The sequence below is a fragment of the Mytilus galloprovincialis genome, chromosome 12 (genome assembly GCF_965363235.1).
Source record: "Mytilus galloprovincialis chromosome 12, xbMytGall1.hap1.1, whole genome shotgun sequence".
In the NCBI taxonomy this organism is placed as follows: Eukaryota; Metazoa; Mollusca; class Bivalvia; order Mytilida; family Mytilidae; genus Mytilus; species Mytilus galloprovincialis.
Window position 1 is genome coordinate 25,265,858 of NC_134849.1, and position 24,606 is coordinate 25,290,463.

The 24,606-nt window shown below is 32.9% G+C and overlaps 2 protein-coding genes across 2 annotated transcripts; one reads left to right on the top strand and one right to left on the bottom strand.

Annotated features, from left to right (window-relative positions):
- Positions 1–10,361: 10,361 nt before the first annotated feature.
- Positions 10,362–15,310, bottom strand: LOC143053902 (perlucin-like). Its single transcript, XM_076226695.1, has 5 exons — positions 15,178–15,310; positions 13,668–13,780; positions 12,897–12,987; positions 11,301–11,514; positions 10,362–10,456 (listed from the first exon to the last, which is right to left on the bottom strand). Exons 1-5 carry the CDS (start codon positions 15,233–15,235, stop codon positions 10,432–10,434), a joined length of 501 nt encoding a protein of 166 aa, XP_076082810.1. The 5' UTR covers positions 15,236–15,310; the 3' UTR covers positions 10,362–10,431.
- A 2,912-nt stretch (positions 15,311–18,222) lies between these two features.
- LOC143054988 (C-type lectin domain family 4 member E-like) lies at positions 18,223–22,188 on the top strand. Its single transcript, XM_076228103.1, has 5 exons — positions 18,223–18,339; positions 18,786–18,892; positions 20,359–20,449; positions 21,542–21,752; positions 22,097–22,188. The coding sequence occupies exons 1-5, from the start codon at positions 18,300–18,302 to the stop codon at positions 22,119–22,121; spliced, it is 474 nt and encodes a 157-aa protein (XP_076084218.1). The 5' UTR covers positions 18,223–18,299; the 3' UTR covers positions 22,122–22,188.
- The last annotated feature ends 2,418 nt before the right edge of the window (positions 22,189–24,606 follow it).

Below are 24,606 nucleotides of genomic sequence, written 5' to 3' on the forward strand. Positions count from 1 at the left end.
TATCCGTTAATAAATTTCAAAATTATTAGAAACTAAGGTTTTAACTCCTATAGGCAAAGTTAACCTTAGATGGATATGGCTATTTTTTCTAGATCATATTTTTGATATAAGTATAGCTCTTCAATTGTTTCGGTTCTTAAACATCTTTGGCTTTCAAATTTCGGCTTGGAGCGTTCCTGAGGTAGGTAAATCCAGAAAAACGTGTTGTTTTTCATTTTGTTTCATACGTAGTATAATCCTTACTTTTTTTAAAGATTGCTACTCATTATAACACTAGTTTAAAGTAAAAAATGCCAATTTTTAAAATTTAATATCCGAAAATAACATTTCAATGACATTACAGTACAATCAAAGTATGTGTTTTTTGTGTTTTAACCTAATGGAGCCTCGTTGGATATGAAATTAACATGTTCTTGGAGGAATTTTTATTACTTGACTATGTTTTGGGTATTTCAAAGACCTGTACTATGTTTTCTGAATTTCAAATGCATTTTTTTATGTTTTTTGTTTGTTTTTAAAGGGTCTTAAAATTTGAAATTTCAAAGGCATTTATTTGTTTTGGAATTTCAAAGGCCTTTACTTTGTTTCGGAATTTCAAAGGCCTTTACTTTGTTTCGGAATTTCAATATCCTTTATTACATTTTGGTATTTGAAAGGTTTTACTACATTTCAATATGTCGAAGGCTTTAACTGTGTCGTTGAAATAACAAAGACCTTGACTATGTTTTGGTATATCAAAGGGCTTTACTATATGTTGATATTTCAAAGGCCTTTGCTATGTTATGTTATATCGAAGACTTTATCCTTGTTTTGGAATTTCAAAGGTCTTTACTGTGTTTTGGAATTTTAAAGGCCTTTTCTTTGCTTTTGGTATTTCAAGGCGGTCGGGGTTTATAGACGAAGAAAGCCGAAACGCCCGAATTTTTTTTATTTTTTTTTAATTTTTAATTTTTCTATCTCTCTTATCACGGTAGATATAGTGTCCGGCTAGGATCGTGGTATTTCGAGTGATTTGATCGGGCTTTTTCGAGTGTGACCAATTTTTTTCGAGTGAATATGAACAAAAATGTAAGCAAACAGACTTCATCTCTAACAAAACGTGATATAGACGCTTGTGTTTAATATAGAATCATATTCAAAACAGTGTGGTCCTGGCCATTTATTGACGACCTAAACTATCCCATTGACTGGGACATATTAGGTGAACGTTTGTCGGTAACAATCACTGCTCACTATGTACTTTTTAAAGACACTGAATCTGTGGGGTCACCAAAGGTTCTCAACACTTAAATAAAGCAATTCGAAAAACGAATCAGGAATAATACGATGTGTTGATTTATATCAATAATATAAATCAAAACATAAAGGTTATTCCTTAATAATTTTTCGAATTATTTTATTATTAAAGGCGTTAAGAACCTTTGGTGACCCCACAGTTTAAATTCTATAATAAGTAAGAAGTGAGCAATGGTCGTTACAGACAAACGTTCACCTAATCTGTCACAGTCAATGGGATAATTTAGGTCGTCAATCAATGGCCAGGACCACACTGTTATGAATATGATTCTACAAAGTTATATTATGTATGATAGTATTTGATATAAAAAGATATTACTAACCCGACATTATTTTTTGTTAAAAAAGTTAAAATAATCTTTGATATGCTTTAATTCCAAAATACAGAAAAAATCCATTTTTATACACATAACACTGATAATATTGAAGGAAATGCATACATGGAATCTATATATCCTAAGAAATACAGACACTTTACAAAAATTCTTGTTTTTGTATTGAAAACGACATTTTGAGACTAAATTCTTTTATATATGTTCGGGTTTTTTCCAGAGCAGTCCGGGCTTTTTCGAGTGTGTCCAATTTTTATCGAGTGATTATACCTATAGTTTAAAATGCTATTTGTCAGTCGATTGAAAATAATAAACAAAGTTTCAAATTAAGTACTTTTTAACCGGATTTTTGTGACAAAAATATCGGTTATTGATTTGGGGATGTACGGCGGGCAGTCGGGCGGTCGGGCGGGCGGCAACCAAATGTTGTCCGTGCATTTACTCATGAACCGTTCAACCAAAGCTTTTAAAATTTTAATATGTTGTTACTGACAACAAAATGAAGGTCAAGTTCAATAATGAGGATTTTGACTTTATTCTCGGAAATTTTAGTTTAACGCAATGAGAGTGTTGGTCGTATTAAGACAACTAGGTTTAATAACGTGTGAGAATGGGATATCGCTTGATATCAACTCTCGTTATTTAATTCAAATAGTATTAATAAACTCGCCAAAGGCTCGTTTATTATTATATTGAAATTAAATAACTCGAGTTGATAAAAAGCGATATCTATTCTCACTCGTTACGACACCTATAAATAATTTCTCAATGTCAAAAACTTAAATTTTACAAAAGTATTCTCGTCTGAAACTACTTGACCGAGTTCATTATAGATAGAGATAACTGTAAACAGCAAGAATGTTCAGTATAATAAGATCTACAAACAAGTCACCATCACCAAAACAGGTAATTTTGCCATGAATTTTATTCTTGTCTTTAATGTTGAAGAGTGCCCTTTGTTTGACATGCATTGCAGCAAATAGACTAAGGTGAGTGACACAGGCTCTTAAGAAACTCTATAATGTTTAATAAAATCCCATAACTCGGAAACGTAAAATCAATAATTTCTAAAAATTCGAAAGGGATGATACCTCAATAGACAATTCACCGAAGTTTCATGTAAATTGGTTACAGCGATTTTGAGTTTGTGTCCGACATGCTGACGATGGACGAATAAACAACGGGGTACCATAATACGTCCCGTATTTTTTCCATGGTTCACCACGAAAATTTTATTTACTTTGATAACAAAAGAACCAAAGTGGAAAGCGATTACCATAAGTTGCAATAACTTGTTTCCCAAACATCTATTAATAAATATGTTTAAACTAACAGAAGTACCATGAAATGAAGTTAAAAAAATTATGACTTTCCTGCACTTTGTTCTAAATACCTTTTATAAAGGATCTAATAATTTCTTATTTAATACTGGAAAATTGAGGTAGAACGATTTCCGAACAGAAAACTTGCATTTAATTCAAAAAGGTTAGTTTTGATCAATGCAGTATTATGTTTTCATGATTTATTGAGAATAAATAAATATATTTTAATTCATTAAATTACAGGTATAAACTAGAAAGGTCATTTTTTAAAGTCTAAAATACCTTTTTTCTTATTCAAATTTTCTGTAAAAAAAACAGGACCATTTGTCTTAAAAGCCGGACGATTTCACAGTTGCTCTCGAAAAAAACCGGACATAATAAACACTGAATTTTTGGTTTAAATACAAGGAAAATGTGCTTATTTGTTGATCGAAACATGTAATATTCAATATAATATGGGTAACGTAACGGTACCCAAATTGCACCTATTTAGCAAAAATAGCAGCGGAAATCTTACAAGATATCCTAGAGACTAAACAATTTGTATTTTTATGATTTGATACTATACATGTCTTTCAAAATAGGTAAATATATTTAGATATACACAAAACGTTCACAGTATTTATCAACAGATGAAGTGTTTACTGAAAAAGCAAAATGTACTGAAACGTCGCCATGCGACGTCATCAAAACGTCATCTTTTTAAAATTAGCAAATACAATATGTTTCAAGTATTCATTTCTTAAAAAAAGAAGAGTAAGCATGGACAAATATCCAATTGTTCAAAATATTTGAAAAAAATAAACAAAAGCTCTGTTATTCGACTTTTGACGATGCTAATTTAAGCATGGATGCAATTTGGGTACTCCTCATTATAGAATCATTGATGGTTTGGAAGTTAGTTCAGACCAATTTTTCTATGATTCCATATGAATTGAAATTCAAATTGGTGTACCTATATAGTAAAGAAGGATACGGCTACAAAGAAAACCACAAAATGGAAACTTTTGTCTTAATAAAAAAAAAACGTAGTTGAAAAAACTGTAAAAATAGGTGCAATTTGGGTACCGTCACGTTAGTAATGTAAAAAAAAACCTTTTATAATTACGAAATAGCACTTAATTGAACTTATCGCATGTGTTATCACTCGAAAAAGCCCGAACTACACTAGAAAAAAATGGAACAAATCACTCGACAAACCTCGATCCTAGCCGGACACTATACCTACCGATGATCACTCAGACTAAAGGGTTTGGAAAATCAATATTAAAACGATAATCGCATATGACTTAAGTTATAATTAATAAAGTAATATAATTAGTATATAATATTAATAATTTAGAGTTGTTAATGGGTGATGAACATATATTCATAGAAAGAAGCTGGGTTTGGGCTTTACTTATCAACGGATATCTAGAGAGTTAACAATTATAGCTATATTTTAACCAAATAATTAAAAAATAATGTATTCAAAAAATATTGGGAAGCAGGCCTCAACCTCCCTTCTCATGTTGGTGGAAGAGGTATATGTGGCCAAATTATGTCATCATCGTGCTCCGAACATTAAGAGTATTTTATTGAAAAAAATATATCATGTACACACAAATTATAATAATAAGTATCATATTTTACTAAGTTAAATTATTTTTTATTTAAGTATATACATTGTATCTCTATTTTTATGAAATGTAGTGTTAAGAGTATGAATTAAATCCGATGTCTCGTGTTAAGAGAGTGCCACGCTCTTTGCACGTTAAAAACCCTTACAACAACTCTTTGAGGTGGCCTGTTGTAAGGCAAAATTTCTGTCCCTATCCAATATACCCTCATTTTCCAGTGGCAGTCCAAATTTCCTCGACCATCATCCCTTATGGCCTCTATTATGACAAGACCTATCTATTGTATTTATTATGAACTTGTTCTCGTCCTGAATATGCATGAAATATTTGCTACTGGACGTTAAGCAACCAACAATCAATCAAGGCAATGAATTAAACCACCTGAATTGATAATATAACTAATTTGATAAATTGAATAAACATATCATGCATAGATCAATGTAGATTGATGGGGGTATATTAAATAACAAACAGTTTAATTCATTTAAAACAAAAGTTTCACCGTTTATTTCTATGCTAATAAAGTCATGTATTCGAAATCCTCTTAATTATTTACAATGTAGCAGTAAGTGATTTAAGGTTTCATTTTCTGAGTTACAGAAATAGCATTTCGGAAGAACGTTACTATATAATTTCGTCTTTTTTTATTATCTTTAGTAGGAAGAGCATTATGCATAACTCTGTAAATAAAATCTTGTTGATAATTGCTTTTGATATTCCTAATATTACACCATATATCTGTGAAATTGACATAGCTATACTTTATTTCAATTTTATGTTTATGATTATCTATTTCGAGAATTTTCTTATAAATATTTTTGGGGTTGAAACTTTGTAGGTCAGTTTTATTCTTATAATTCATTAAGATAGTTTTTAATTTTGTGTAAATTCTTGGTAAGATCATCGTATGTTGGTAATTGTTATTTCCTAATTCTGAATTAATTTCCCTTAATGTATAACCTAATTTATACAATAAAACATGTACAAACAGATTTATTTCCTTGTAAACAAATTGTTGCTCTTTGGAAAAGCATGCCTTGGCATCTATTTTCAGATTTATATTTGGTATTTGTTGTCCACTTCTATTATACATTTGTGATAGAGACTTTCTATCTATATACATGTATTCCGAATTACTCCTTCCCCTAAAGAAAGTGTAAATATATCTATTTATTTGTGTGAGATATTCAGGTAAAGGGACAAAACTCTAGGAACAAATAAGATTTTACTATTGATATAAGTATTTATAACATTAAGTTTATGTTTAAAATTTTGCTTTCTATTTTCCCATAAAACCATTCAAACGGGAAAACCAACGGTTTAATCTATATAAAAAAACGATAAACGAGAAACACGTATAAATTACATAAACAAACGACAACTACTGTACATCAGATTCCTGACTAAGGACAGGTGCAAACATTTGCAGCAGGATTAAACGTTTTAATGGTACCAAACCTTCTCCCTTTTTCTGAAACAATAGTGTTACATCAAAACATAAAAAGACACACGATAGCATATCAATTGGAAGGTATGTTCCACCAGATGTAAAAAAAAAAATCACAGTTGACGAGAAAAAGATTGAGAACGGAAATGATGATTGCGTCAAAGAGACAACTTCCCGACCAATGACCAGAAAACAGGCGTAGGCCACGAATGGATCTTCAACGCAGCGAGAAAATCCCAGCCCCGGAGGCAGGCTTCAGTTGGCCCCTAAATAAAAATATGTTTTTGTTTGAGTAATATACACGAAGCCTTCTGTCCCCTACATGTGTCTAACTTCTACATTTATATGTCTTATGTAGTATTGATTTCTAATGACCTATCGGTGTCTCAATGGATATACAAATAAACTGAGTTTATGTATTAGATAAAATACAAAGGTAACAAAGAAACAGGCCGGTAACAACCGTTGCCGGATAGTTTTTCTGCACGAGTAGTCAGGTCAAGGTCCGAGGCGATAGGATAGTTTTTCTGCACGAGTAGTCAGGTCAAGGGCCGAGGCGATAGCCGAGGACCTTAGTAGTATAGTACTTGAGCTTGACCTGACTACAAGTGCAGAAAAACTATTCGGCTGGTTGTTACCGGCCTGTTTCTTTTGTTACTTTTGTTTTTTATCTGACTTGTACGACTTTTCAAGAAAGTAATAATACATTTTGTAAGACTAAACATTTGAGAAACTTAGATAGCCATAAAACAGTAAATGTGAGTTATAGTATAAACACATTTTTTTTCATTTCCCTTCAACCGAGATTTTTTTTTTCAAGAAAAAAAATCAAGAATCTAATAATTTGATAAAAAAAAAGAACCATTTCAAGTAAAAGATGAATGTTGTACAAATTTAAGACTTTTTAAAATGCAACTTCGTAAAAAAGTAATATAATAAAGAAATATTTTAGTGGTAAGAAGGATAACGTTTGATTTTTATGGATGAAACGGAAAGCGGGGAGGGAGAGGGTCTAATTAATTTCAAAATAAACAGGCTGGGATAAAAAAAAAAATTGATTAAAAAATGCAGGATGTGCCATTTCCCCCCCCCCCCCATTCCCCCCTTTAACAAAATCGTAGAAATCGCGCGTTTGTTGCCAAATACATGAATTTAATATTCAGTGGTGGGGGGGTGGGGGGGGGGGTCCCGGGGGTTGGAACAACCCTTTTGTGGACGATCAATGCATTTAAATGTGGACATAAAGTTGGACTCCCCACTGTTTTGTCCTGGATTTGGACCTGCATCCGCCACTGATATAGATTCGATAATAATATAAATGTATCAAAAGAATGAATTTCCTACTTCATTAGTGAATGAAATGTTTATGAAAAAATGGATTTTGTCTTAATATTATATATAAATATTATTATTTAGGCATATACTTTATTTATTTTTTTGAAATGCAAGTGTTGATCGGGATTAAACACGTGTTACATTATGATCCAATCGCAGATTACCGCCCAAAATTGATGACATAAGTTGTATGATTTTGTTCTAGATTTGCTGCTTATTTGGACGTGTATTACATGAACACTTTTTGTTTATAGGATCAATCGTGCATTGGTGAGTTGATAGGGATTTTATCTTTTGATAAGATTTGAATTTTATTTACTTATTTCCTGTCTTATTTTTATTGAAATATACACGTCAGTATCATCATTTCTTTACTTTCAGCCTTGTCCAAAATACTATTCATGTCATTGGCGGATCCAAAAGGGGGGGGGGGGGGGGTTCCTGGGGTTGGAACCCCCCTTTTTTTGGCCGATCAATGCATTTGAATGGGAGCATATAGCTGGAACTCCCCTTTTACTCTGGGTTGGGAACCTCCTTTTTAAAATGGCTGGATCCGCCCCTGCATGTCCATATATTGACGAAAACATTTATTTTGCTTCATAAAGGGGGCGGTATGTTCTTTTTTGAGTATATCAACTATTTACTTTTCAACGCCATCATCCAAATGTTTTTGTTTTACTTAGCACTATTTACGGTATTCGGAAAATCAGGAATCATGCAAAACATGTGTCATCTGCTTGACCATAATATATTTTTTCTCATAAAATTTGGGATCAAAATATCTATTTGAGGAGAAACCTACCATGCCCCCCCCCTTTTTTTGAAGTTAAATGTCTAATCCCTTAGGGTACTGATATGAATAGTATTTTACTGGAAATGTTTGAAAAAAGATATTGATGCCTAATGTAAATATTTTGTTCAGTGAAAAGACAGTAAATAAGTCGGTGAATCAAAAAGTTCAAATCTAATTGAAAGTTAAAGTGCCCATGAACTCACTGATCATGCACGAGTGATTTTATTCATAAAAAGTGTCCGTGTAACAACTAAAAAGAGTCCGTGTATCATCTAAAAACAGTCCGTGTAACCCCCGTTACATCCCAGCTCCTTTGTTCTAACAGGGGTGTTCTGAGCCGGATCACCCCTACCAGATCACCCCAGTTTGAGTTTCTTTGTTATACATGCTTTCCTTTGTTCTGTAACATTTTGGCGGGAATGCCAAATCCACTATAAAACTTATAATGAATTATACGGAAAAGACTATCTATCAAAATTCACGTAGAAAAAATCCAGTGTATATGCTGGGATTCGAACTCAAGACCTTTAGCATATCAAGCCACGACACATTCGATCCACTACACCAGGACGACTGGATACGAACTATCAGTAATTTAACATACTTAAAGGAAGCAAGATATTTTTATAAGTGGGCCGGGGCGAGTTGGCAGACCTGTATTCAGTGGGGTTTAAACCCTTTTCGTTAATAAGTGAGTTGTCAGACTGATTGTTAAATTTGATTTTTCAAATTGGGGTGAGTCGGTAAACAAGAGTGGGGCATTTTTTTTTATAAAGTGGCGATATAGTATGGGCCGATTGGGCGAGTTAACATTATTTGAGATCTACTCATCGTGCTCGGGGGTCATTAAGGGTATACATCATATAGTAATATATAAAGTATATTATAATGGCTGTGTGGCGTTCTAAACTAGATTTTATGAATTGTAAATGGTTTTTCGTCTAATCCAAATCAGCTGGGATGTAAAATATATATATCCCATTCGGACTTGGTGTGTCAGTGTTCGATCACCCTCTGGCCTCCAGCCATCGGGGTGATCTTACACTGACACACCAAGTCCGAATTGGATAACTATTAATTAATGTACTGTTTTTCTATAGCTCTGCGGGGGGCAAAGTCGTACAATTAATAGTTATCCCACGATGACGCGGTGTGTAAGTGTAAGATCACCCCGATGGCCGGAGGCCAGAGGGTAATCTAACACTGACACACCAAGTCCGAGTGGGATAACTATTTTACATCCCAGCTGTTTTAGATTAGACGAAAAACCATTTACAATTCATAAAATCTAGTTTAGAACGCCACACAACCATTATAATATTCTGTATACATTACTATATGATTTATACCCTTTTTGACCCCCCGAACACGATGAGTAGATATCAAACAATGTCAACTCGCCCCACTGGCCAATCGGCCCAACCTATATCGCCACTTTATGAAGAAAATCGCCCCACTCTTGTTTACCGACTCGCCCCACTTTTGAAAAAGTGTAAAATCAAACTGAACAATCACTGACAACTCACTTATTAACGAAAAGGGTTTAAACCCCAATGAATAAAGGTCTGCCAACTCGCCCCACTTAAAAATATCTTGCTTCCTTTAAGTATGTTAAATTACTGATAGTTAGTATCCAGTCGTCCTGGTGTAGTGGTTGTGTCATGGCTTGATATGCTAAAGATCTAGAGTTCGAATCCCAGCAAATACACTGGATTTTTTTCTACGTGAATTTTGATAGTTAGTCTTTTCCGTATAATTGTATATTTAATTATAAGTTTTATAGTGGATTTGACATTCCCGCCAAAATGTTACAGAACAAAGGAAAGCATGCATAACAAAGAATTTCAAACTGGGGTGATCTGGTAGGGGTGATCCGGCTCAGATCCTGTTAGAACAAAGGAGATGGGATGTAAGATATGGGACGAATAACTCAAACTTCATTGATGAGTTGATCCCAAAACACCTGTCTTTAGATAGACTTGTCTTTGATATACGAACCGATTACACCCCGCCCAGTCAAGTGAAAGAAATGAAGTAATTTTACCAATGTAATTTCAACTAATTGGGCGGAGCTTACATTTTAATTTACATATGGACAGTCTATTAGAAGATGTGTGAGATAAGGATGAATTCCGTTATAATTATTTTTGATTTTATATACATATGAGGAAGTCCTTTATTTAGGAGACAACAGATTTGACAAAACAAAACCTTCAATATAATTTATGGAATTTAATTGCGTAATGCCGTTTTCTTTTGTTACATAAACCAATGCCTGTTAACATGGTCATCCAATAACAGGACCTCTCAAACTGAAAAAATAAAGATATATTGACAATTTATTCAATTGAGTTATATCATAGACCATAAACAACCGCTCCTTTTCTTCAAGATTTGATGAATTAGCAACTATACAAAATTAGCAGACTGTTTGTTGTTTTTTTTGTTTTTTTTCTTTTCCTCAATCATCTTTTCCTCAATCATCTTTTCTTTTTTTTTGTTAATAAATTTTCTATATATATATTTTTTTTTGTGTCCTTTTTAATAAGATACCATTATAAAAAAAAAACCTGTTTATCGCAGAAACTAGCATGTTGAGTTTTATAAATACATATAATGTTTGTATGTGTTGGGTTTTTGTCTCACGGGAACTGTTATTTATTCATCCCACAGCTTAAATCAAATGTTTAAAATTGGATGGGCACAAAAAATATATTAACCGGAGACTGGTGTGTAATGCACTTAGAATTCAATTTTGTCTTGTCAAGACTCGAGACCCTTTATAGCTGATTATATGATACAGTTTTTGATCATTGTCAAAGAATGCAAAGTGACTTATAGTTGCTTAAATCTACGTCATTGTGGTCTCTGGTGGATCGATGGCTCATGAGCAATCTTAACATATTTGCATATTTTTTTATATTAGAGACAAAAATGTTGACAAAAGAGGGGCGAAAGATACAAGACAATGACATTTAAACTGATATGTCGGAAATTAACAGAAAACCAGACAACGCCATGGCTAAAAAAGAAAAAGACCCATATACAAACAATAGTATACAAAACACAACATAGAAAACTTAAGACTGAGCAACACGAACCCAACTAAAACTGGGAGGGGGGAGTCTCACGTGCTCCGAAAGGTAATCTACTTACTTTTCCTCACATATAAATTTTCCAACCTGGTTACAATCCACGTCATCCCACCATCCATTATGAAATATGCCCTTCGTCATAAGACAATCCTGATGGTGAAGCTGGTTATCTGGAGCCCCCGGGTACCAGTTTGTGTACTCAAATGGTTTTCCGATTGACGCCCATTCCCATTGTCCCTCTACAAATTCGTCTGAGCCCCCTAGCCAATAACCACCTGAAGAGTAAATTGTTTGAAGATCTTTGTCATATATAATCAATAAGTATATGTATGGCCTGGATATGATTGAATGATTGTTATTGTTTGTTTTGAAATTCCAGCTGCTAACAGTTTATGCATATATTAATGTAGTACAAAATATTACAGGGAGATAACTCTGTAAAAATCAGATGAACGTTTTAAGCACGTTCTATTGTTAAGTAAATGTAAAGCTTCTCAATGATCAAAATTAGTGTTTGTCAAACTGGTATCTATCCAATGATTTTTTTTTTAATAAAGTGGCTGATTCAAGATTTTTCAATTTTTTTTTTTATATTTTTGTTAAAGGGTCAAAGTTAATATTTTGTTAAAAATTCATGAAAATTAAGCGATCCAAATTTTCATTGCAGGTCTTAAGTACCATCTGAAACGAATTCTGTAGATCAACTTGTTACTGTTAAAAACGCTATAATGAAATAAAGAAACCCATATATAGATATAGGAAGATGTGGTATGAGTGCCAATGAGACAAATATTCATCCAAATAACAATTAAAAAAAAAGGTAAACCATTATAGGTCAATGTACGGCCTTCAACACGGAGCCTTGGCTCACACCTAACAACAAGCTATAAAGGGCCCCAAAATTACTAGTGTAAAACCATTCAAACGGGAAAACCAACGGTCTAATAAGTCTTGCAATGCACTTAGCGGCAATTTGTTCATTTCTATTCAAGGATTCCAGATTATTCAAAGAGTGAAGCCTCAACTATTCAAATTATTCTTATAGATCCCAAATGTGTATACCTACACCCAGTTAAACGTCTGTGCTATTGTATATTATTTAAGGTTTCATATTGATCAACTTCTGGATTTTTTTAGTATTTATAATAAATCGAGAACCAATGACGAAAAAAAACATAAAGTCCAAGTTGTCCATTTAATTCAAATTGTTATCATTTATACTCGATATCATGTCATATTTGAAGCTCAAGAGGGTAAATGATTGATTTTTTTTAAATAAAGCTGACCATTTCTTAATTTGCTTTCTTATAATCTCTTAATAAAAAAAAACTTCATTAAGGTGGTACCCAACACTTTAACTAAAATTAATTTGGCTCGTTTAATTTTCTTAAAATTTTGACAAAGTATTTACTTTGACCCTTTTACAAAAATATACAAAATTAAAAAAAAAATGAACCAACCGTATTTCAGAAAAATTACACTGGTTATATAGCAGTTTGACAAACACTTATTTTGATCATTAAGAAGCTTAATATCACCTTAACAACACAACGTAATGAAAACGTTTAGCTGATTTTACAGAGTTATCTCCCTGTAGTGTTAGGTACCACCTTAAACTGTTACATGTATTCCATATTTTATATAAATATTTTTTTACCTCCAAGCCTTTTCGCATGTGTATGTATAAAATTGTTTTCTGCTGCGGTTTCTATGGCAACCAAATAGGTATTTCGAGTTTGGCACAACATCTAAAATATACAAATCATGTGACATTCACATGATAAAATATTTTACCATATAAATATATATATAATAGCTGCTGTATGTTTTTTAAAGGATATAACTGTTCACCAAAGTTCAAATGAAGTTGATGTGAGCATTAATAGGCAATAAAAGTCCCCCTATAATAGAAAACAATTCACTTGAGAATACCATCACCCAATTCATTACAAAACAAATTGCTATTTAAATATTAAGAGAAAAGAGAAAATAATAGTTTATTGCTTAAATATAAATCAGATGTAGACATCTCATATCCTCTGGGCTGATGCCACTCATATACAAGCAGCCTACACCTACAAATGTAATACATATATAACATTGTTGCGTCTGTCCCAAGTCAGGAGCCTCTGACCTATGTGAGTCTTGTATGGATTTTTCTTTTCTTTATATGTTTTTTAGTTTGGTGTGACGTCCATTTTCATTTAACTAGTAGCCGCAATTTTGAAAGTTCGGAAAGCCGACAACCTTGCTTCGGAAGTTGCTGCTGCCCTTCCCGGATCTTGATTGTCTGGCTGTGTTAAAGACCAATTGGTGGCTTTTGACTGTTTTTTTGCTCTGAGGGTTGGTTGTTGTCTCTTTGACACTATTTCCATTTCATTAGAAACACACAGAAAGTGTTGATATGCAAATTACATGTAATAGATACCGTGGCATGTTTCCAGGTCACATGATGAGCAGTATAGAAGAAATAACAAGAGGAATCAAAGTAAACCCATCCTGTTCTACAAATACTTTCCTGTGCTAAACATCCAGGTGGCGCTGCAATATAAAAATAATCATTGTTTAGATCCTTTTTGGTTTATAACTACTTTACGTTTTGGGTCTCTATACATCCTTGGATCTTGGCTATCAAATTTTCGGCTTTTAGCGTTCCTGGTGAAGGTTATTCCAGAAAAAGCGCTTTTGAGGCAGGATATTTATATCGCGTTATTTTTTTATTTTAATATAATATCAATATCAAAAATGTAATTGACTACAAGGTACATGTATTATTAAATAAATACAATGTAGTGCCGTCTATATATACGGTGGGTGTCGGTAGAGAAAGAACTGTTCCAGGATCAATTAAGTTGACCTCGGTTTTTGTAAAGAATGTATTGCCCAGTCCCTCGTTTTGAGTATACTGTATTGAAGTTTACTGTTACAATTTTCTAATATTGATTATGTAGACACTTTAGTTTTAGAATTCAAAGTTATACTGTTTTTTTCAAGTAAAATTATCATATTCTTTTAAGATGTTACCAAACCACTCGACTAGAATTAATTTGTATCGTTTAATTTTCATGAAATTTTGACAAAATATTTACTTTGACCCGTTGACAAAAATATAAATTTTTAAAATACTTCAATCATACACTTTATTAGAAAATTTCATTGAACTTTTATGTGTTATTTATGCATGTGTACCACCTTGATGACTCTGTGTTTCCGATGGGAAAATCTAAACAAGTAATCACGGTTCTTTTTAATTGACTAATTGCAAAGCAAAATAACATATCGATATAACATTTAAAAAAGATAAATAATATTATCCTGATTTAGAGTAATTTCTCGCAATTTAATTGGCTGATATTGTCCTAATAAATTTCAGTACAATTTTTTATCACGTCAAATGAAATTATCTCCTTATACCATTGACCTAATAAATAAATTGAGTTGCTTTAATCATAATATTTTGAATTTTTCACAGTTTAAGATTAAATATCAAAGATATATTTGTTGATATTGTCCTAAAATTTAATTTGAATATAATAATATGTAGTGTAACAAAATCAGGATAAATTCGTTACACAGTGTTCAATTGTCCTAATACGGAATTGATATGAATTTTATTGACACGATAAATTCTTGTATTACATGTAGGACAATTGCGTAGGACAAGTGCACACTGTGTAACTAATAATATCATACTGTCTCGTAACGCGTGTGTTGTGTACATCAAAGATTACCATGAAAACTTCAAGAAGAAGATCAGCAACATAACGCTGCGATTCCCTAATTGTTACTCATAAGAAATCATTGGACCGTTATCTTCTGATCTTTCATTTCAAAATGGTAATTAATCTGGAGGATTATAATATTACACGAGAAATATCATCTTGACTGTTCGATTTCCATGCGTAAAAAGTGATAGCACGAATTAATAATAAACTTACAATTGCAACTCAGAATGATTCCCAAAATTACATAATATACTTTTATTAAGGTTTCCATCAGACCTATATTGTAATCTTCACGTACAATGTAGACCTAAGATCAGCTGATGACCTTATGTTTTATCTTTTGATTTAATCTTAGTTTATAATTCATAACAATAGGTACACATTATCTTGCAAAACTGTCTGACATTCTAAAACTGTAATAATTGGAGTTCTTGACTTTGGAGGGCAGCCAAGCTGACTACATGTATAAAAATAGCATACATGTTTACATTAATATCTATCTTTCTTTTATATATTTCGGAGTTTACACAAGTACATACTTTTCACAGGCGCTTGGGTATATGATATATGTTGTTTTTGATTTTAATTTTAATTTTTTTCAGTTGATTCAAATATTCAATTTTTTGTTTCTTTGTTTCTTTAATAGTAAGGATATAGTAAAAAAAAACATTTTTCTCTGAGTCTCGAAACTAGGTGAGACATGCACAGAACTGATAAATATATATTATAAATATAGACAATTGAATATTTTAATCAACAAAAAAGAAAATATTTTTTTTGTCTGTATCATATACCCAAGCACCTGTGATATTTTTTTTTTGAGGGGCAAGCTGAAGTACGCCTGCGGGTGCGTGATTTTCTCGCTGTATTGAAGGGCGCAGGACATTTTAGCGAAAAATTTTGAACTAATAGGGGACATTTGAGAGCCAACCTGAGAGTTCATTTATACGCCGGATTAATCCGTTCACCTGTATTTTCGATGGCACATTTTAGCGAAAACCAACCTGTTTGAAGTATACTAAGCTTTAGACAGAAGTTCAATGTATTTTAAAGGGACAAAAAATAAGGGTCCAGAGTCGTTAAATGACAATTATAATGAGCAATGTTATAGTTGTCAGCCAGCTATTTACGTTTTTCTTGATACTATTATCAAATAGCAAACAACAACACACACAAAAATACGAAATGTAGACGAATGTGCATCAAAATCTAGACAAGTTAAAGAGAAAGAACAGTTACTAATGCAATTCAACAGTAGTGTACAGGGGGAATATCTAGAGACCATTACGTACGTTCTCTAAGACATAAATTCCCGGCTAGAACGAACTTTTAACATTTGATTAAATCTTTTAGACATTTAGTGTTGTATTTTATTGGACATCATATGTTTTATATTGTGCTGTCTTGATTCTATTAAAGTTTTTTTTATTTATTATATATTATAAAGGGTTTAATATATTTCGTTAAAATGGGCTTTGACAATTTGAATATTCGCTAAAATGGGTTAAAAATCAGGCGCTAAAATGGGTTCTACTTTGACGCTAAAACGTCTAATTTTTTTCGCTTAAATGTCCTATCGATGCGCTGAAATGTCCTCCGCCAGTATTGAAGACCCATTGATGCCCTTCAGCTGTTTTCTGCTCATTGGTCGTGTTGTTGTCTCTTTGACACATTCCCCATTTCCATTATCAATTTTGCATAAATTTCAGATATGAACATGTTTTACCCGCCAAGTCATGAACTCATCTAATCTATAATGGTTGTCGGTGGTCTCTGTCTTTCAGATCTGTTTTTCGTTCATTCTGTTGTACACAAAACGGTAAAGGAGATGCCACCCAATTTCAAACTTGATATGTGTTTCGGGCTTATAAACAGTGTGTAGTAGTTAAATAACATTAAGTTGAGACAAAGAAAATGTATAGAACGGAAACGACTCTGAGATTCAACACTTTGAACGTTTATAAATGGGCATAACCAGTCAGGAACGGTAAAAGTGGCACCATTAATTTTCAAATTTGATCTGTTTTTTTTTTTGGTAATAAGCGCAGTGTATATTTTTTTTTGATATTCGGTTGAGGCAAACTTAAGTTAGAAAACGGACACCTATTTGGGAACATATACGACGGACGGACAGGACTGACGAACAAGGGCTAGACTAAATGCCCCATCGCCTAGCGATTTGTTTAATACTCACAATTCGTAAAAGATACATTTTCATTCATTATTTTCTATCTAAAGTATTCTAGAATGGCGATTTCATTTTGTGTGTCGCGCCCATGAATATATTTTACACTGTGGCAACAGACGTAATTTCGCCAAAATAGTTTATCGAATTCGAAAAACAAGAAAAGAAAATCTAACAGACCAATCAACTAGAAAATAAAGAATTTGAATTTAATGGACACAACTCAGATAATAAGCGCTCCCATGGGAGGTATTTTATCGCATTTATGCACAGATTTACATCTGGCCTCTATACTAAAGATGATATTAGACAGAATTTAGTTCGTAATTACGAATTACAACATCAGATTCTGTTATAAGTAACAATTTCAACTAGTTCGTTATAATAGGTTTAATCTGTTATAACAAACTACTATTATGTAATTTGTGATGACGGTTTAAATTCGTAATTTCGAATTCAAATTATATTTTGGAAGATCCGTAATACACCTTATCGTTATCCCGCTAGAACTATTGATATCATACAACAATTACTCTGATGTCTAGTAATGGCGGACAAATAGCGATAAGGTGTATAAGCTTTTGTAAAATATACAATTATGGTCCGTTGAAAAGATGAATATCCAAAATTGTCAACACGAGAAAGTCATTTCACTGAGGGTGAAGCCCGAATTGAAATCACTTTAAAGGGTTGACAATTTTGGTATTCATCGATTCTAAGGGGCCACAATTGTTATATTATTCCAAACTAACAGTGGAAGGGCGTTTTGAACACTTACTAGTACTTTATTCTTTAGTTACAAACACAAGCTGACGGTTGAAATACAGTTGTGTCCTAGAATTTATCGAAGGTACAAAAAAGATATCGGTGGCCCTGAAAAGGACCGATGATAAGAAATATCATCGGCTGCTGGCATTAGATTCCTGTCCAAAGCCTGATTTCCTCGTCTCTCGATTGGCTTCCAGTGTGACGTGAACGCTGACATTTTGTTTATTTACGTCTGTGATGCCAGTTTCATGGGAGATAACACGGGTACAGATCTAGAAACTCAAAAGGTTATTCAGCGGTGAATAATAGGTAATATATGTAAGGTAAAATGTTGTAATCTTCATATCTCTGAAGGTGTATTGATAACCAAATACACAGTGCCATGTTGTTCCTAGACTTAACAAAATTTTTATTATTAGCAGGTAAGTAACACTATGTTTGATTTTTTTGTATATAAAAATGTGCTATATTCTTTTGGGCCATTTTATTAAATTTTTTAACAAGGGATGAATGGTTACTTTGTCAAAGACCCCCCTTAAGAAAATTGTCAGGCTTAATATATTCAAAATTTCTTTGAATAACTCTTGTACTGGTAGCAAAATGTTCCTGTATAATAAGGGTCTCATTGGGGTCTAAGCGTGACGCGGGATTGCCGATTTTTTGTAAGCGTGACACGTGAAAGTCAAATTATTGTGTTGTGAAAACGGGAAATGAGGTCTAGCGGGACCTGGGAAATGACAAAAAAAATGAGAATTGCTTACGTACATAGTGTAAGCGGGATACGGGAATCTGACAAAACAGTAAGCGGGATCCGGGATTGGAACCCCCCAAAGAGACCCCCTATAATCAATGTTTCTTTCTGTTTCAGTTATTCTACCATCGTACGTAGAAGGAGCATGCCAACCTGGGTGGATACATTTTAAAACTTCGTGTTACTATTTTAGCACAAACTCACTAAATTGGCAACAAGCCTCGGTAAGACACACTGTACCAAATCTAAATATTTTAACCTTTTTAAATCATTGAGAAAAAAATGTGTATTGACTGTTGTATTGCATTCGTCTTGTCCATCAGTAAATTATTATGTTCGTTCAAAAAATATTTCCGTTACACTTCCTTTTGTGCTACAAGACAAAATGACTTAATTTTTTGTTAGAAGCTTTATAGTGCCGAGTTGTTCCGTATATAAACGTTTAAGATACTAGTATATCAGACACACACTTTATGTAGTCATTTTGTCATGATTCAATATGTTAATTGAAATTTGAATGATTGTCACACTTAGATTCCATATAATACTGACCTAAATGCTTGGTAATAATGAGTTGTATAACGTTAGCGATTAATGATACTTCAGAATCTACGAACTGTTTACCAATACTTTGAATAACGAGTTATGGTACAAATGTTTAATCTTTGTTTTGAAAAATTATCATTACTTTAACACAGTCGAAACATATGTGTTTCTGTAAATGTGAATACACGCTGCATTGAAGACCAATTGGTGGCCTACGGCTGTTGTCTGCTCTATGGTCGGGTGGATGTCTTTGACACATTCCCCATTTCCATTCTCAAGTTTATCACGAACTGTAAGAAACAAGTACTATTGCAAAAGTCACTGAGGCAGTTAGATAGTTTCTTTACATATGATAGTGACAAGGCCTTGGCAAAAATGGGGAAAATATATTTGCGTCTTATCACGTGTAAACCATTTAAACAGTAGCAACATGCATTTGTGAATGTGACCTACCGAATTAGACTATTTACCAGCATAAGCAACACGACAGGTGCCACATTTGGAACATGATCTGTTACCCTATCGGAGCACCTGTAATCACCAGTTTTTGTTGAGGTTCGTGTTATTGTTCTTCCTCTATTTGTGACATTTGTTCACGCATCGTTGTGAATATAATGGAATTATTTGAGACTGTCGTACAAGTGGGAGGTTTAGCGCTATAAAACCAGGTTCAATCCACCATTTTCCACGTTTGAGAAGGCATGTACAGTCAGGAAAATTACAGTTGTTGTCCATTCGTTTGATGTGTTTTATCATTTGATTTTGCCATCTGATTAGTGACTTTCTTTTTCGAACTTTCCTCTGAGTTCAGTATTTTTTCTTATTTTACTTTTTACACAAATTGAATCTTTTGTTTATAAGAACACAACACTTTTTTTTTAATGATTTTAATAGGGATGAGTGGGTACTTTTTCTGAACACTTATGGAATTGCACTTTTGGCGTCTTTTATTTTTGACAAACATATAGTCAAATAATTTATTATTATGATGCATGGTACAGTTACCTCAATGACTTTCATCTCACAAATGATTTGTATGTATGTACCTTTATTCCAAAATTTACTTGTATTGCCACAATTTTTTAATTAACTTATCCAATTTGCAATTACGTTTCTTTTAATGGGTTTTGTTTATATTCCTCAGACCGATTGTAAGGGACGCTCAGCACAATTAGTCAGTGTAGACACGTCACAGGAGAATGGTTTTATTGCTGAAGAAGTAGCTAGAGTTGGTGGTAAGTATTATATGTACTAATGAGTAGATACTGATTTACTTGTTTGGCTTCATAAATATTTTGATATGAGCGTCAATGATGAGTCTTATGTGGACGAAACGCGCGTATGGCGTACTAAACTATAATCCTGGTACCTTTGATGATTTTCTCTTTTTTCTTTGCTACTCATTGTCCTTCATTAAGTGATTGGTATTGCTAAATGTAACTTTTTACGATTTGTTTGATACTTTTGCTGGTAGGCTGAATATCAACAACCCATTAGCGTAGTACTTTCATATTGACAAGAAATTCGTGTATGGTTGTATGAACTTTTCAATTGATGAAACTTAAAAATCATCCGACTTTATCGAACGTTTACCAACAAACTTTGCTCTGATTTCTTATGGGGCTTTAACTATAGCTGTAGTGTACTGTCGAATTGATAACCTGATGCAGTACAATTGATATCGTTGCATTAAAAAAATAAATAAACCAAAATACTAACTCCAAGGAAAATCCAAAATGGCAAAATCAAAGTCTTTAATACATCAAACAAACGGATAAAAATTGTCATATTTATAAAATGCTATTGGGGCGAGGAATGAAATTTTTTAGCTTACAGTTGCAATTCAAATGAATGAAAAGATTTATAGAAGAGATATCATAAACTAACAAGCTTTCATAAAACTACAATTGTTTACATCGTTGTAAAGATTGTATGAGTGGAATATCATAAACGAGAGACGAAAGATTCCAACTCGACATTCAAACTAAAAGACCAAAATAAACTGACATCGACAAGGTTGAAGAAATCAACAGAACACGAAGCCAAAACTGTGGATGATCTCAGGTGTTTCGGACGGGTCAGCAGATCCTTCTCCACTTGTGGCACTGCGTGTTGCTCATGTTAGTACAAGCCCGGTAATAAGTCTTACTCGGTGGATCACTGCCTGAAAGAGCGAACATGATTGTAGTTACGACATAGGGAACATATCTACTTTTATTCGTAAAACAGATTTTCCATAACGGTCAACCTTCTCGTTAAATAAGTGAAATAAAAAAAAAAATAACGGTATCACCGAATAAACACATAGTTCATTTTTATTTGGAAAGGTTCTTTCTGGTTCGATGGTACAGATCAAGATACAGAGGGAACATGGATATGGGCATCAAGTAAAGAGCTATTTGATTTTACGGCTTGGCTTCCACATGAACCTTCAAATTATGAGAAAAACGAAGATTGTTTAATGACCCAGAAAGGCTACAGCGGACAATGGAATGACTATGCGTGTTACCATTCTATTCAGTTCATCTGTGAGCATGCGTAAGTAAAAAAGAATTACACAAATTTCTTTATATACAGAAAATGAATGGTTGGAGATGAGTAAATGACACAATAACGACTCGAAATAGTCACCAAACGATTCATATAGTTTTAAGAAGAGCAAACTATAATGATAACTACATAAAATCAAGACATTTAGTGTTGAGTAAAGCGGGTGTTGGTGATCCCGAATTCGAGCATGTGATCAATGAAATCGCTATACAAGTGCATTACTGGTGAAAGTAAATAAATAAGTTCTTTGAACGCACATAATTAATAAAGTATTATTTTCTTTTGAACATTGATATATTCATTGAAACTTGTATTTCTGTTTTCTGTTTCAGTTCAAATGATCCTCCAGTTGGGTAACAGATTCTCCCGTCTTCACAACTAGTAAACAGATGAATGTTGTTGATTAAAAAATACAAATACGTTGCTAACTTTCAAAGTTTATGTGAATTGTTTTCGGAGTGTGGTCTTTTTTCTGTCTATAATCCCTTTTAATTGATCTTCATTTGAAGTTTACATTTTGGATGTTTCTGTATAAAAATGTGTTTAAGCGGGACGGAAGTGGAATATTTTCATTAAAGGAATAACAGTTCTGTAGTTGAAAAGTGTAACCGTCAATTGTAGATTTGACGGTCGCAAATGCAGTTTTACTGCGTAGCAACTCTTCAATTCTACAGTACTGTTATTCCGATTCTAATGCATTACAAAAAGAAATAATGCAATTAAACTTGATCAAATGTCTAAATTTGACAAATAAAAAAAAATCCGCGAAACTTTATCAAAGATTTTGGCGCAAAGACGTCATGAGTAAACGTGACGTCATACAAATGGAAACTTACAAACTGGAGGTTCAAATTCGGATACAAATACATTAAAACGGCGAATTCGAGGAAGTGTTTTGTTTTATTTTCGATTAGCAGTATTCGAACATTTGCTGATTCGTTAATTCAAAATGGCGGGTCCCTCCTTAGTTACGCCTTGTCAACTGACGGCAACTTTTAGCCAATGAAAACAATTGTTACATAAAAATTGCATTAGAATCTGTATTGTCCTATGTAATACCTTTCATACAACAAACACAATCCAGAAATATTGCTCGGATCTGATCTGCATTGCTTTCTTAATAAAACATTATTTTTAACGACAAGTTAGGTTGGTAAACCATCAAAAAATTGAGTGGCCATACTGTAATGAAAAGTTCAAAATTGAGGTATTATAGCTAAATCAAAACAATAAATATATAAAACACAACTAACTGCCTGCTTTGTAACAATATAATTTACGAAAAAAACATCCTAATTCTATATTTTTGTACATGTCTACAATAAACCTTATCTATTCTATTTTCAGAAACTTAATAAAAGTCACAAAAATTACGTTACCTTTTGGGGCCGTGATAAATCCGTGTGACGCGCACTTTACATTTCGTTTGTGATTTGCTGGTGTGTTGCCTTTGTTTCATGGGAGGTGTCCGTTGTTATTCCGTGGTTAACATGTTTTTACGTAGCATTTTCGTGTCTATGTACGTTTGTTTTAGTTGCAGTATAATGTTTCTGAAGTACAGTTTTTTTCCTCTTATAGTTGATATGTTTTCCTCGGTTTGAGTGTGTGACGAAGATTTGTTTTCGATTAAGGTTTATCTGAAGGAATTTTACACCCAAAAATCTACCATGTGTACAGACAAACGGATGCATCTAGACAAGTGTTAAGACATGACAGGACCTAGATGAATGAAGGTTATATAAGTCTATGTTTCTCAAAACTAATTACTTACCTGGATTTTGATGTACATTTATTTTTTCAGTCTGCAGAAGATAGCAAAATAAACAAACACACGAGTTTCATTTGATACGGTCCACTCAGTTACACAGTAAATCACTATTGTTTACAGGTGTCTATTGTCCATCTTTTGTCCTTTTAAATCAATACTGCTCTCAACCAGTCTATGGAAGAAACATTTCGATAAAAAAATTTCTTATATCAACGAGCGATATTGTCTTATATCAACGAGTTGCATTGTGGGAAATTTCAGACGAATATTAGCATTTGTACGAAGAAAGGCAGATTTCTCGGCATAAAGTAATGACTCTTTTCTTGAAACAGGGTGACATTAAGCACAACATACGTCTGGTGTATAATTTCCATGAATTATTTTATGTAATAACAAGCAAGGTATATTTAAACGAGAAAATTGAATTGTTGCATAAATGAAACATAAATGCACGATTTATCATTTGTAGATGTACACATTCTATAAATATCATGTAGAAAATTCAGTGGAATAAAATTGAGATAAATTCAATTGTTTGCTAAGCCAAAATCACCTATAAGTCAAAGATACTGCTATATTTTTTTTTATATCAATGCGATATTTGTCTTATATCATAGCGATGATTTTTTAATATCAAAAATTTATGAATGCGATACTTTTCTAATATAACTGCTATACTTTTCTAATATAAAATGAATACAATGACACGTCACAATGCATGTCAAGAAAACTGAAAATATAATTCACAAACTCATATCATGACCGGTTTAATGTTTTAGGTTCAATATCACTAAAATTTCGTAACTGTAACAAAATTAACGCTTAATTGAACTTATCATTTCGAAAATGTTGCTTGACCCTATTGATAGTTGAAAGTGTTAACAACCTGTTCAGTCTATTGTTTTCAATCACATGGTTTAATCGACTAATTCTATTTGAAGTGATGATGCAATTGCGGAATTTAAATGCGGTTGCAAATAGTCAACCGACCTATTAGATTCTAATATACTGGTCACACTGCTATAGCCTATCCACATTGGTAATATCAAAATAAACAATAAATATCATTACTTT

Coding starts and splice junctions, on each gene's coding strand:
- LOC143053902 (XM_076226695.1), bottom strand. CDS start 15,235: ATGGAAACCTTAATAAAAGTATATTATGTAATTTTGGGAATCATTCTG. Junction 11,515..12,896: donor ACATGCGAAAAGGCTTGGAG/GTAAAAAAATAT, acceptor TTTACTCTTCAG/GTGGTTATTGGCTAGGGGGC. Junction 10,457..11,300: donor AAATTTATATGTGAGGAAAA/GTAAGTAGATTA, acceptor TTATTTTTTCAG/TTTGAGAGGTCCTGTTATTG.
- LOC143054988 (XM_076228103.1), top strand. CDS start 18,300: ATGTTGTTCCTAGACTTAACAAAATTTTTATTATTAGCAG. Junction 18,340..18,785: donor AAAATTTTTATTATTAGCAG/GTAAGTAACACT, acceptor TTTCTGTTTCAG/TTATTCTACCATCGTACGTA. Junction 21,753..22,096: donor CAGTTCATCTGTGAGCATGC/GTAAGTAAAAAA, acceptor TTTCTGTTTCAG/TTCAAATGATCCTCCAGTTG.